General features: G+C 39.7%; 1 protein-coding gene across 5 annotated transcripts in view; it reads right to left on the bottom strand.

Annotated features, from left to right (window-relative positions):
* MCPH1 (microcephalin 1) overlaps positions 1–13,698 on the bottom strand; it is a 240,000-nt gene that overhangs the window by 204,838 nt on the left and 21,464 nt on the right. For all 5 annotated transcript variants that reach the window (XM_007961604.3, XM_073017923.1, XM_037985351.2 and 2 more), the window contains 4 exons: positions 10,230–10,317; positions 5,651–5,765; positions 3,329–3,472; positions 222–311 (listed from right to left, as the gene is read on the bottom strand). In XM_007961604.3, the coding sequence (XP_007959795.2) occupies positions 222–311; positions 3,329–3,472; positions 5,651–5,765; positions 10,230–10,317 (437 nt within the window). The remainder of the gene's footprint in view (positions 1–221; positions 312–3,328; positions 3,473–5,650; positions 5,766–10,229; positions 10,318–13,698) is intronic.

Here is a 13,698-nt window from a genome sequence, read left to right as displayed (position 1 = left end):
AGCAATGGATTCTGTAGTAAGAAAGCAAATGCCTAGGGAAAAAAACCTATAGGAACCAAAAAGGAAGTTTAACTCATGCCTTAATTTTATTATAATACCTAATTTCAGGGGGATATTTAGAAGTTCTAGTTTTAACTAATTATTTTACTCATTAGACGTTGCTACATGAAATTCTAAATCAGAACTTAAATATATCACAGAAAGGAAAATAAAAAATTTACCTGAACACAAAGTATCATGTGAAATGTTCAAAGGTGCTTCACACAGAGAGTTACTTGGATTATCATGAGACTGTTGAATCATTTGGGAAGCTAAAAACAGGACCAAGACACTGCATTAGATAAAGTTTCAGTATTTTTTAGCAGATGAAGCCAGCAGGAAATCCTCCTATTAATCATAGGTGATTCTGTTAAATCCTATAATCACAAAGTTAGAAGGGATCTTAAAGTCAGCTTGACTAAATCTAATCAGAAGCTCAACAGAGTTAAGTGAACACTTCCAGTCTATTTTAGTCTTCTTGTTTGATAATCATGGCTTTTTCTTCAAGGATGCTCACCATAGTTACCTCTAAAACTAGAGCACTGCTTCTCAACCAGAGTGACGTGGGGTCCCAGCAGATAGCTGGTAATGTCTGGACACATTTGTGGATGTTGCCAGTGAGGGAGAGCAGTGGGTACGTTGCTAGTGTTAGTGTGGAGAGGCAGGGATGCTGCTGAGCTTCCTGCCACACACAGGGCAGTGCCCCCAGCAAAGAATTACCCAGACCCAACTGTCAGCTGTGCTGGGTTGAGAAATCCTAGAGGTTTCATAGAAAACACTTAGGATGTCAATGACTTAACAAATAAGGTCCTAAGTATTATCTTCAAAGGCTGTTCATACAATAGTCAAGAAACAAAAGAAATGTTTGGATCTCATATCCAAAGATATTTTTTAGAGACTCAAAATGATACTTTTCTGAGAAAACGTCAATCAAAAAGAGAATAAACCAAGATAAAGAAGGGAAGCACACATAAAATTTTCAGTTAAGTTTTAAACTGTGCTGGATGCAGTGAAGTAGCAGAATTAACACTGTAAAGTATTAGAAAAAGTAAAGTTTAAGGCAAATTATACGCATAATTGCACATTGAAACAATTTGGACGTCTACCTGGGACACAGTTATCTTCCTCAATGTCCATTCTCACTTCTTCTTAACAACAGAACTTTGATTTTATCAGTATAGCAATGCATCCCAGTCAAGACTACATTTCAGTGTTGCCTGAAAAAGGGGTGGGCATATGACCACATTCCAGCCAACGGAATTAGACAGGAGGATTGGATAGATGTCTGGTAAGGCTGTCAAAGGGAGATGGCTTAGCTGGGAGGCACACACATTTTGGAAGAAAAGCCAGGCAGGCCTAACAGAAAGATGGAAACCTGGTTTCTTAAAGACACCATGGAATGGCATCCCAGCCCTGACTGCCTACTTCTGAACTAGGCAAGACAGAGAAAGGCAATTCTATCGATTTTAAGTCCAAAAAACCTTTAAGGAAAGGTTTTTTCCTTTCTTTGTTATATGCAGCCGAAACTAACCTTAACTGATACAGATGGACAAAGGATGTAAAATTAAGAGAGGCAATAGTTGATAACATTACAAGCTGCATTCGGTAAGTCATTGTCAATAATATGAAAAGGCACTGAAACTTGCTCCTAATCAAAAGTAACTTAGAGAACAGATCCAGTTTTTCAAGCTTCCGACTGAAAAAGGCTACAGGCTAATGCCATTCAGTTTTCCGAGTATGGAGAAACGGGCATTCTTATAAACAACTGATGACAATAAAATGGCCCAAATCTTTTGAAGGATAATTTGACTATATCTATCAATAAGCCAGGGGTAGTGGCACACACCTGTATTCCTAGCTACTTGAGAGGGTGAGGCAGAAGTACTTGAGCTCAGGAGTGCAAGTCCTGCCTGGGCAAGACAGTGAGACTCTCTATATCTTTAAAAAATCAAATTCTGTATGTATGAATATTATTGAAATACATGAAGTACTCAGAAATATAAGGATTCACGTAGGCGCATGCAGGGGTTATAACAGTAAAAAGTCGGGGTGGGAAGCTGGAAAGACTTATGTCCAGAGAAAGGAAAATGGCTTAATAAAAAAATAAGAACAACCAAACTACATGGTTAATAAAAGAATAAAAACTGCAGCACGATTTCTAATAAAGAAAAAGTGGGAAAAAATATCCACCAATAGATGAGTCAATATCAAAGCTGCAGACTACTTAGAACATCTTTAAAAAAAAAACAGGTCTATAACAACTAAGCTGCAAAAAAACCTCCAGGATACTCTTAAGTAAGAAAACAAAGTGCGTAATAATACATATGTCATTATCTAATTTAGGTAATTAGATAATTTACACAGAAACAGAAATTACACCTCCACACAGAAAACAAACCCGTATCTTTTTCATGTATACACAGATATCTGATACACTGAAACGGATCTGGAAAAACACATCAACTTAAAATACAGGTTATCCCCAGGTAGAAGAGTATAATTAGGTGAGTATCAAGATGAACTTTTACTATTAGCTACTTTGTTAAATGTTTTATTAAAATGTGCTGAATTATACTTCAGTAATTAAAAAATTTTAAAGACAAAAGAAATAATGAGAAACAAACTGATTCATTAGATACATTTAATCTAAAGCAAATTCCTTCAAAAGACACGATTCATGGCTGGGCATGGTGGCTCATGCCTGTAATCCCAGCCATTTGGGAGGCCGAGGCGGGTGGATCACCTGAGGTTATGAGTTTAAGACCAGCCTGACCAACATGGTGAAACCCCATCTCTACTAAAAATACGAAAAAACAAAAAAAATTAGCCAGGAGTGGTGGCCGGCACCTGTAATCCCAGCTACTCAGAGGGCTGAGGCAGTAGAATCACTTAAACTCAGGAGGTTGCAGTGAGCCCAGATTGCACCACTGCACTCCAGCCTGGGTGACAAATGCAAAACTCCATCTCAAAAAAAAAAAAAAAAAAAAAAAAAAAATTCATTTTTTTTTTTAAAAAGAAAGAAAAAATTCCAAAGCTAATAGAAATTACAAAGGAGCTACAACAAACAGGATTTTAAACTTGAAGAATACTATACACCCAACACACACTTCAAAAATCTTAATGATGCATAACATTTTCTGGAAAACAAAGCCAGCCATGAAATAGGTCAAAATTTGTTACTATCAGGAAACATTAAAATATCTAGGCAAATTAAAAAAAAAAAAAGCTTTCTACCATAATTTAATCACCTATTTGCATAATTTTCATTTTACAAACTGTAATTACTTACAGGTGGGGGAAAGATTTTCCCTTTTCTCCTTCATCTCTTGTAATCTCTTCTCCATTGTGCTGTGGTGACTACTATTAATTTTAATTGTAGGACTATATGTTAATGAACCATTAGATTCAAATAAGAGAATAGGTACATCATCATCTGAAAACAAACAAAAAATCCACTTTAAGATCAAAAAGCGCCTTCATACTTCAATATGCTTCCTTTTAAGGAACAACCCCCAACACCCCATTTCCCTTCTTCCCTTTCAACATCATTACCTACTTCTGCTAATATTCTACCCCCACCACCTCCACAGGCAGTGACGCTGCTGCTACAGCTGCTGGCTCACATCTGCTGAGCAACTGCCCTCACCAAGTACTGTGCTAAGAACAATATATGCATTCGTGCATGCAACCTCAAACCCAAACCCAAACTAGTGACCCCACTTAAAAACAAAGACTGAGACACAGAAGTTAAAAGTTGCAAAGCTGGAATGCAATTTGGTTTCTGTTTCTTGTCCCAGGTTTCAGAAACTGCTCCCATTAACCATCGCTCCTACCCTCAACACACACTCACAGACTCAAGACATGAACCTGACTGCATGAAGTGGGATCAGCATGGTCCCAGAACCATGAAATTATGAGCTCGTTTTGTGTGGGTGCGGTTGTGTTTTTTTCTGGAATGCTACCTTGCATATGCTCAAGGAGCCCTTCAGTACTTTCATACTCACTCCCAACAAAAAAATACCAAGAATCATTTAATATCTTCTCCTTTGCAACTCTTAAGCCTGAATAATCCTAACTGTAGTTCTGACAATATACAAATGTACATTAGTTGAATCATTAATACTTCATATGTATGGTTTTTAATTACGATACATATTTGGTCTAAGAAGAAAATTTTGTATCTATCATTACCATGTTGTCAAAATATTTTCAAACACACTGTCACTGATACAGGAAAGAAGGCCAAAGTGACAAAAGTATAAAGAGTTATAGGAGAGTGTGTAATATTGGTATGAGGCTAGGAGAGGCCAGATCATAAAGGACCTAGTAAATTGGAGAATATGTTACATACAGGATTTTATCCTGAATATTTTTCCTTGGGATGATACCAAGAAATTTTAAACCAGGAAGGGGATATCCTTCTGATTTAAGGTTTTCCTCATTGTGACTGCAGCACAGAGATGAACTGTAAGGACAGAGTGGAGGGCAGGGTAAGGAGTGGCTCCTGTGGTGCAGGAGGGATGATCCAGGCATCAGGGGAGAGAGCAGGTAAGGAGAAAACAGAAGAAGTCAAACAACTATTTCAGAAGCAGGGCCATGGTCTTGATGGGCATTAGCGTCAGGAAGGAGGAGATGTCAAGGACGATTGCATGTTTCTGACTTGAGCTTCGACGAAGACCAGACAGCTGGTGTGAAGGAAGGACGGACACACACCAGGAGAGGCAGCAGGAGGGCTGAGCATGAAACAAATGATGCAGGCCATGTTTCTGGAAAGTTACGTGGCAGCACTACGTAGGCTAACTGTTCTACCCAATTCTGTAGCATTATCATCACAGATTTAAAATAAATCTTGGCCGGGCGCGGTGGCTCACGCCTGTAATCCCAGCACTTTGGGAGGCTGAGGCAGGCGGATCACAAGGTCAAGAGTTTGAGATCATCCTGGCCAACATGGTGAAACCCCGTTTCCACTAAAAATAAAAAAATTAGCTGGGCGTGGTGGCCAGGATGGTCTTGATCTCCTGACCTCCTGATCCACCCGCCTCAGCCTCCCAAAGTGCTGGGATTACAGACGTGAGCCACCGTGCCCAGCCCATAATATTCTTATATATAAGAATATTATTTAAGAATATATACATAAGAATATATATATTTTTTCTAAGACATCTTGTTATAGCACATAATATTCTAAAGTATTTTTCCAAATCACTAAAAGAATGTATCATCTAAGATTTGCCTATTCTGGGTAACAAAACAAAAAGGCCAATTAGGTAAAAATACAAAGTTATATATAAAGAAGAAATAAATAGGTATTTATTTCAATAAGGCTTATTAGCCAAAGTTTGCTTTTCTTCTGAAATCATTCCTGAAAATAAAAAGTTCGACCACCTGGATGAATGGTTAAGACTGTGGTCGATTAGCTCAGCTGCATGGCTCCATTCTGGCTCCTGGTCAAGTCTCCCACAGACTCCTGACATTTTGTCTTCTCCTTCCTAGAGTAAAGCTACGATAGCCTCCATCAGCTCTCTCATCCTGAACACCACCAGTCTTCATGCAAATTAAACAAGGTGTATGGACACAAATGCAAAGAACTGTATGAAATTTCTTAGCTTACCTAGACTTGTTTTTTGCCTTTGTAGCTCTTTAGCCATTTTCTCAAATTTCTTCTGAAATCTCTTATCATTTTCTGGTGTTTTAAAATTAAAATCTTTGGGCTGCATACATTTACGCTGTGCAAAAAGAACACAAAAATTAATGCTGTATTGCAACTGCTTAAGACAGGAGAAAAAGCCCTTTCGCATACATTTCTGATACCTTTTATAACATCAGTAATAAAAACTTCTGAAAGAGGTGTTTCTTGCACTGTATGTGAATTGGCAATATTTATTTCTTTTTGTGCAATTATAAAGAAAATGGATAGAATTTAAAAGACTGTATAAAAGGCTCTGTATTATGCTTTGTGAGACATTTTCATGATCCTAGCATTCTTAGTTTCCATGAAAGTTTTTAGCCAGTCTCTTTTGATTTTTTGCTATTGTTACCACCAAACCAGCCCAATCTAGTTCAACTTTGTGTATCAAAATGGTGAACTGTTTAATTGCCCTGGCCCCCGATGTGGCAAGTTATGTCACTTGCGCATGCCCAGGTGAATCAAGCATGTAACCACAGGTGGAACCTAAGCACTTAGACCAAGGAACGGGGGCCAAATTAAGGAGTAAACACCTGATGGCATAATCTAGGATCCAATCAGATTCAGCCCTAGCATCACCTTGGGACACAACCCAGTCAGATGACGCCTCCCAGCATCACCTGGTTGCAAGATCCAATCAGATCACACTTCGTTTTCTCTGCCTATGAAACTGCCTGAGCCCCCATCTCAGGGAGGCAGATTTGAGCATTTCTTCCTGTCTCCTTGCCAGGCAACTTGCAATAAAGCCTTTCTTTTCTCAAAAGCAAGTGGCATGATCTTGGACTCTATGTGGGTTGGGCAGCAAGCCCATTGCCTGCTTGGTAGCACTATTCTCACATCGTCCTCCCTGCAAGACCATGACGCAGTAAGAAAACAATTTTTATTTTATAATTACCAAAGAAAAGAACCATTATTATTCTTGCCCTACTGTCATTAAATCACAGTAGCTCCAATCAGCCAGTAAAACCCCAAAACTATGACTACACTCACAAAAACATGAAACCCCAGGTTGATATCCACAGGAAGGTCATGGGTTAACTCTACTCTTACCATCCTCAGAGAGGGGAAATGTTTCCTTTGAAACACACCTCACAGTCCCAGCCTTACCCACATTCTCTTCTTGGAACTGCCCATTGACTTCCCATCTTTAGCCCGGCCATCAGCACAAATACACATACTGAACTTCACATCGATTTTACCTACTAACACTTTTATGCCTGACTTCTTTCTTACAGGACCCCAGGGAAATTTAAGTCGTCTGTCTAGGTTCCTTGGTTTTCCGCTTGAAGCTGCCAGCCCAAACTTGCTTACATAGGGAACTAGCTACCCATGTAAAAGCTAACTTCTTTTGCTTCAGTCTTATAGAAAGAACTTATTTTAGCTATTTAAGGCTAATGCCTATACTGGGATCTTGCTCTGTTAGTTATTCACTCATTTATTGACAAAAAACATGATTATATGTCAGGCGCTGGTCTTGCAACCTAGAAAGATCCTTGTCATCATGGAGCTTGTACGCTGGTAAGGAATGACAGAAAATAAACATAATAAATAAGTAAATTGTATGTGTCTTGGGAGGTTCATTTCAACAGGCTTGGAACCGGCCTGCACTGCTTTCACTAAAGTACCTGCACTACACAAAATGTACTAATTAGGCAGTGGTGCTTTACAGCCACAGGTCCAGGAAGTCTGGGGACAACTGTGCCGGCCTTTCAACATTGTTTATGATTAGTGAGACGAAGGATTTGCCTGGAGGCTCCGCCAGTGGGGCTGGTTCATATAGGCTCAGGGCCAGCAGTATACAAGAAGATGCTCCACCTTGTGCTCCCTGGTTCTCAGGTACTGTGCAGATTGGACACATTGTTATTCTGGGGTCCTGTGAATCTTCTCTAGCAACTGTATTCCATCAAACTGCCCACATTACTACAGTGTGTTAGGAGAAGCCAGTCAGCATTACAGATGAAAAGAGACTCTCATAGTTGGCACAAGTGGGAAGGAATTGCTGGTACAAACAGGGGTGGCAGGATAGGTCTCACAGAGAAAGTAACATCTGTACAAAGCCATAGGGAGGCTGGAAAACGGGTCATGTGTATGGATTCTGGGGGAAGAATGCTCCAGACAGAGGGAACAGATAATGCAATGGCTCTGAAATAGAAACACGATTGGCATGCTTGAGGAACAGCAAGCTGGGCAGGCAGGCGGCAGGCAGGCAGCAGACAGGGTGACGGGGAGACAGATGCACAGAACCTCCTCAAAGACTCAAAAGAATAAGGCCTCAAGTCAGGTTTAATTTGCAATTACATTTGGAAAAGAGAAGGAAAGGGAAAGTTTTTAGACATGAAAATTAAAGTGGTAAAGTGTATGAGCAGTCATTAATGCTTCAGATTAGGAAAAATTAAAAAGATTAGTAATATCCAATACTAGTCAGAGTATTAAGAAATAGTTTGTTTTTTCCTTTTTTTTTTTTTTTTTTTGAGAAAGAGCCTTGCTGTCGCCCAGGCTGGAGTGCAGTGGTGCGATCTGGGCTTACTGCAACCTCCACCTCCTGGGTTCAAGTGATTCTCCTGCCTCAGCCTCCTAAGTAGCTGGGATTACAGGTGTGCACCACCAGGTCTGGCTAATTTTTGTATTTTTAGTAGAGATGGGGTTTTGCCATGTTGGCCAGGCTGGTCTCAAACTCATGGCCTCAACTGATTTGCCCGCCTCGGCCTCCTGAAGTGCTGGGACTACAGGTGTGAGCCACTGTATCTGGCCAAGAAATAGGTCATCTTGTATATGATTGGTGGAACTGTTAAAATCAAAATGTGTATGTATTCTGACCCAGTAATTTTATCTCTAGATATCTGACTTGGAGAAATAAACTCAAATATGTGGCATAAGTAATATACTTAGCAAAAACTGACAGTGACTAAAAGTACATGAATACCGGAAAAGCACAGTCACAATGTATAATGCAATACAGAAAACTGAGTAGAGTCAAAGCTACTGACACGAAATGGTCAAAACTATATTGTTAACTGGGGAGAGAAGACAACTCACCAGACGATACACATAAGATAGCAGAGCCCCTTCATGTCAAGCATGCATGTGTGTGTACATGTGTGTAATATACTGAAGAAATGCCACCCAGGATACTCATCAAATTGAAAGCTGCTTACTTTGAGGGAGGGCAATCAAAGAGATGTCTGTGTTTACTAAATGTTTTACAATGAAAATATGCACTTACTACTGATGTGTTTTTACAATAAACACTTGATTTTAGCATGTCACAGGGAGTCCAGAGACTGCTGAACACTTTTTCACTTATAATCAGGTAAGACTGAAGGAAGTTCATCCATCACTGCATGGGCAAACTATGGCTTGTCTGAGATGAAATGTAATGGGGAAATATCATTTACTGTTTTCAGGAAATGTTATTTCTCCACAGTTATTTCTCCTCTAGTCTACAGGAAATGTAAAGTTCAGTTTGGAGAAAGTCATCAAATCCTCCCTCTAACAGAGACTCTCATGTGAAAACAACTGGCTGTGATGTTTCAGAGTAAACTCTCCTCAGATAAAGAAATCACAATTAGAAATAGAAAGCTGAAAAGGTTGTGGTTAAAATGTGAATTCGATCTCAAATGAAAGCAGTATCTTTAACTCTACAGTTTGTCCTCCGTATCTGCAAGTTCCAGATCTATGGATTCAACCAGTCACAACTGGAAATATTCAAAAGAAAAAAAAATTAACACTAATTTAAAAAAATACAATATAACAACTATTTACAAAGCAATCACATTGTATTAGGTATTTTAAGTAATCCAGAGATTACTTAAAGTACATGGGAGGAGCCAGGTGCAGTGGCTCACGCCTGTAATCCCAACTGGGAGGCTGAGGAGGAAGAATCACTTGGGGCCAGGAGTTTGAGACTAGCTTGGAGAACACAGAAAGACCCCGTCTCTACAAACAATTTTTTCTTCGGTATACAGGAGGATCTGTGTAGGTTACATGCAAATACTATGGCATTTTATATAGGGGACTTGAGCATCAGTGGAGTTTGGTATCTGTGGGGGTCCTGGAACTGATCCTCTGTGGATACTGAAGGGCAACTGTGTTTGTACAGCAGATTTTCCTCATAAATGACTTTGCACACTTGGATGTACGTCCATCAGACTTTTGAGATTTTTCTGGCTAAACAGAATGCAGGTATTTTGACTACAGATATAACACATTTCATTCTGAAGTAATTACCAAAGCACCTAAACGTTTGCTTGTCTCTTGGCACCTTTTAGTTTTCCCGTGGCCAACCACAGTCTCTTCCATTTCCTACAAACGCTATCGAAGAAGTCATAGGATAAAATAATCTCTGTAATTCACTAAAAAATGCTATGTGAAAAGAATAATATCATCAATAGCATACTTAAGACAACTCTTGAACATATTTCTAGAAGTTTTATTTTCTAAAAATAAAAAATAAAAATGAATAAATTCCTAATTGCCATTATCTACATTGAAATCATGTACTTACTTTTTTTTTAATTAGGCTTGGTAAGTGTTCATTTGTATTAGCTGCAGGGAACAACGATTCATCAATGTGTGCTCCAGCTGTCCTGCATCTGTGTGATTAAATTAAGGTAGTCTAATGAGTATTTGTTTCTATTATACATTGACACAGCACTAAATCTGCACATGTATTAGCAATTTAAAAAATCCATACCTAAGTCATTTTAACAGACTTTAAAAAAATAAATACAACAGCAAATACAAAAGTCAGTATAAATCAAACTTCCCAAAATCATCTCTATCTGGTGTTTAAGTATAAGAGAAGCAAGAGGCAGGTAAAGGAAGTCCAATTTTTATGCAACGATTTTTGACTTGTAGCATACTTCAAAATTATTAGTGCACAGACTCATAAAGGTATGAATAAATGCTATCAAATGGATCATTTAATAGTAAACAGGCCATAAAACAGATAATTTAGAGGTAGAAGGAATGTAAAGAAATTGAAGTCAGAGGACATCTCTTTCCTCCAAAATTAGTTTGTCCTTTTTGTTTTTCTGTCCAGACAGCACCACCATCAGCCCCAAGGCCTGGGTGTGCAACCAATGCTCCGCATTGCCAAACCTCCTCCTCCTGCCCTGGGGACACACCTGCCATTTCTCCTGTCCACCTTCGTATCTCTGGATTCCTGTGACCCTTATCCTTTCTTAGCATTTTGTCACTCAAGTCTAAATAATTATGATTTTCTAAATGATCTCCTGCCCTACTGTTTGTTTCTCCTCTACCAATTCACTCCTACATTACTGAAATATTAATCTTAAATTTCTCCCCAACCCAGATAAAAACCTTCTGTCACTCCCATGTTTAGAGCATATTCTCACTCATTCACTCTTTAAGTGTTTTTATAATAACGCCTCTATTCATCTCTCCAACTATCCCTCACAGGCCTATCAGTGTTCAACATCGAACACACAGTTATTTGAAAAAATAAAGTATACTGCAATAAAAAAACACATATCCATATTGATACAGAAATTTCTACAAAATATATTAGGAATGAAGGAAGTTTCAGAAATATGTGCCTCTATATGGTACAGTATGGTCTATGCAGTGTGGTAAGTAACACTAGGGTAATGAATCTCATCCTGGCATCCCTGACCCCCTTCTGAGGGTGTGCAGAGTCAATACTATCTTTATAACAACACTAACACGTGATTTTCTTTTCCTGTCTCGCGTTATTTCCTCAGTATACGATGCAGTGGAGTTTTCAGAAACAAAATGACATGCGCTATCCCAATACACTAAATGCAGAGGCAGATATGAGAAGGCAACTGTCTTCTAATAAGCCAGGCATCAGAGAAATCTGCAAAAATGTACAAGTTTAAAAAAGAATACAGTGTAGTAATTGTAACCAGAGAAGTACAACCGGCAGAAAAGCAGCAAAAAGTTGCAAAACGAGTATGGTTCAGAGAAAGCTTCAGGTCAGAGACGATCACCAGACTCAACTCTGACAAGGAGGCAGATGTGGGAGGGCACAGATCTTCCACCCGGAAGCAGAGCACAGCCTCAAGCACAGTGCAGCAAAGAGCGCGACATTTTTGGGAAAACATACGCCATTTGTATGACTGAGTGAATGAATGCAAGTTACGAGACCAGCAACAAAACAAGAATTAATGTGATTCCAAGGGTTGTACTTTCTAAGCTAACGAGCTTGGACCCCGTCCTGTGGGCTCTGGGGTATGAGGACAGGTGTGAGGGAGGGGTCGTGGGCAGGTCACCGGTCCAGGACGAGGAGGCCAGTCAGGGACTACTGCAATAAGTGAGGCAGGAGACGCTAAAGATTCAGTAAAGGCAGTTGGGGACTAAGATGAGGAGGGGGAATCCTTAACTGAATAATATTTAGACAATAAAAATGGAAGGTTTTTGACCTCTGGTTAAATCTGGTGGACTGAGCACATGCTTTTCTCTTGACCCCCAAAACATCAATAAAATGACAGTAAAGGAAAACAAAAAGACATAAACCAACAAAAATAAAGAGTAGATAAGAGCTGTCTGGGGAACAGTAATCAAACAAATAAATAAAAAAAGGGAAACCCAAGCCTGGCAGCTGGGGTGGGGAGGAGTCCATCTGGAGCTCAGAACCCGGAGCCCAGAACCGCTCAAGGGCAGGAGGCACAGGTGAAGCCAGAGCACTCAGGGGTGGGGCAGGGGGCAGAGGACAGCAGGCAAAGGGCAGAGGGTGGAGGGTGGAGGGTGGAAGGCTGAAAAGAGGCAGCAACTCTCCTTGCCTGTGCCCACTCACTGCCACCCAGTGCCCAATGGGGGCACTGGGACCATGTTCAGATAACTGGAGCCTGAGAAGCTCTGGACTCAAAGGACACCAGGCCAAGCTCAGGGAAAACAAAAAGTTTTCCATGAAAGGAAATATATTCATGGTTCACTCTGAGATTCAGCCTAACGCACAACTTCCACAGTCATAATGATGTAAACACAAACTACTGATTTAACCAAAATGTATCATGTACACTGCAATCAAGAGTGGAAAGAGCCTGCAGATGAATGTGTCCACGCAAACAGCAGATGCGCATATGTGGGAGTGGGATGCCCTTGGAGGGGCCGATTAAAAACGAAATTCTCACTTCCCTATCAGAAAGTCACTAGATAATATCTGAAACTGAAAAACCAACACAGTGATACAGCCACAGTATTTAGAAATATGGAGGTCACTGAACAGCTTATCTGCAGAAGCAGCCATATGTGTGAAAGGAGCTGCCTCTGGGGAACAGGAATTGAGGGTGAAAAGGGTCAAGAAAGGGACCGTTGTTTTTCATGATAAGCCTTGTAATACTGGTTCTTCGTGTGTGTGTGGGCGCGCGCGTGTGTGCATACAATGGAACATGATTCCACCATAAAAAGAAATGCAATTCTAATACAGATGACAACATGATGAACCTTGAAAACATTATGCTAAGAGAAAGAAGCCAGACACGAAGGCCGTATATTATATGATTCCGCTTATGTGAAATATCCAGAAAAGGAAAATCCACAGAGAAAGAAAATCCACAGGGAAAGAAAGTAGACTAGTGGCTGCCTTGGCTGGCGGGAGAATGGGGAATAGGGCTAAGGGGTACGAGGTTTCATTTTGAGGTGATGAAAATGTTTTAAAATTGTGGTGACGGTTGCACAACTCTGTGAATACAGTCACATGCCGCATAACAACCTTTTGGTCAATAAGAGACCACATACACAACAGTGATCACATAAGGTTATAATGGAGCTGAAAAATTCCTATCGCCTAGTGACATACTGATGTTCCTAACCCCGTGTAGGCCCAGGCTAATGTGTGGCTTTGTGTCCTAGTTTTTTTTTTTAAGTTTAAAAGTAAAAATTAAAATTAAAAAATAGAAAAAACTGATAAAGCTGTAAGGTATTTTTATACTGCTGTACAATGTATTTTAAGGTGTTATTACAAAAGAGTCAAAAAATTTAAAAAATTA

Source organism: Chlorocebus sabaeus, chromosome 8 (assembly GCF_047675955.1).
Source record: "Chlorocebus sabaeus isolate Y175 chromosome 8, mChlSab1.0.hap1, whole genome shotgun sequence".
NCBI classification, from domain to species: Eukaryota; Metazoa; Chordata; class Mammalia; order Primates; family Cercopithecidae; genus Chlorocebus; species Chlorocebus sabaeus.
The sequence above is the reverse complement of the archived record's forward strand: the minus strand, read 5'-3'. Positions and strand labels throughout refer to the sequence as shown.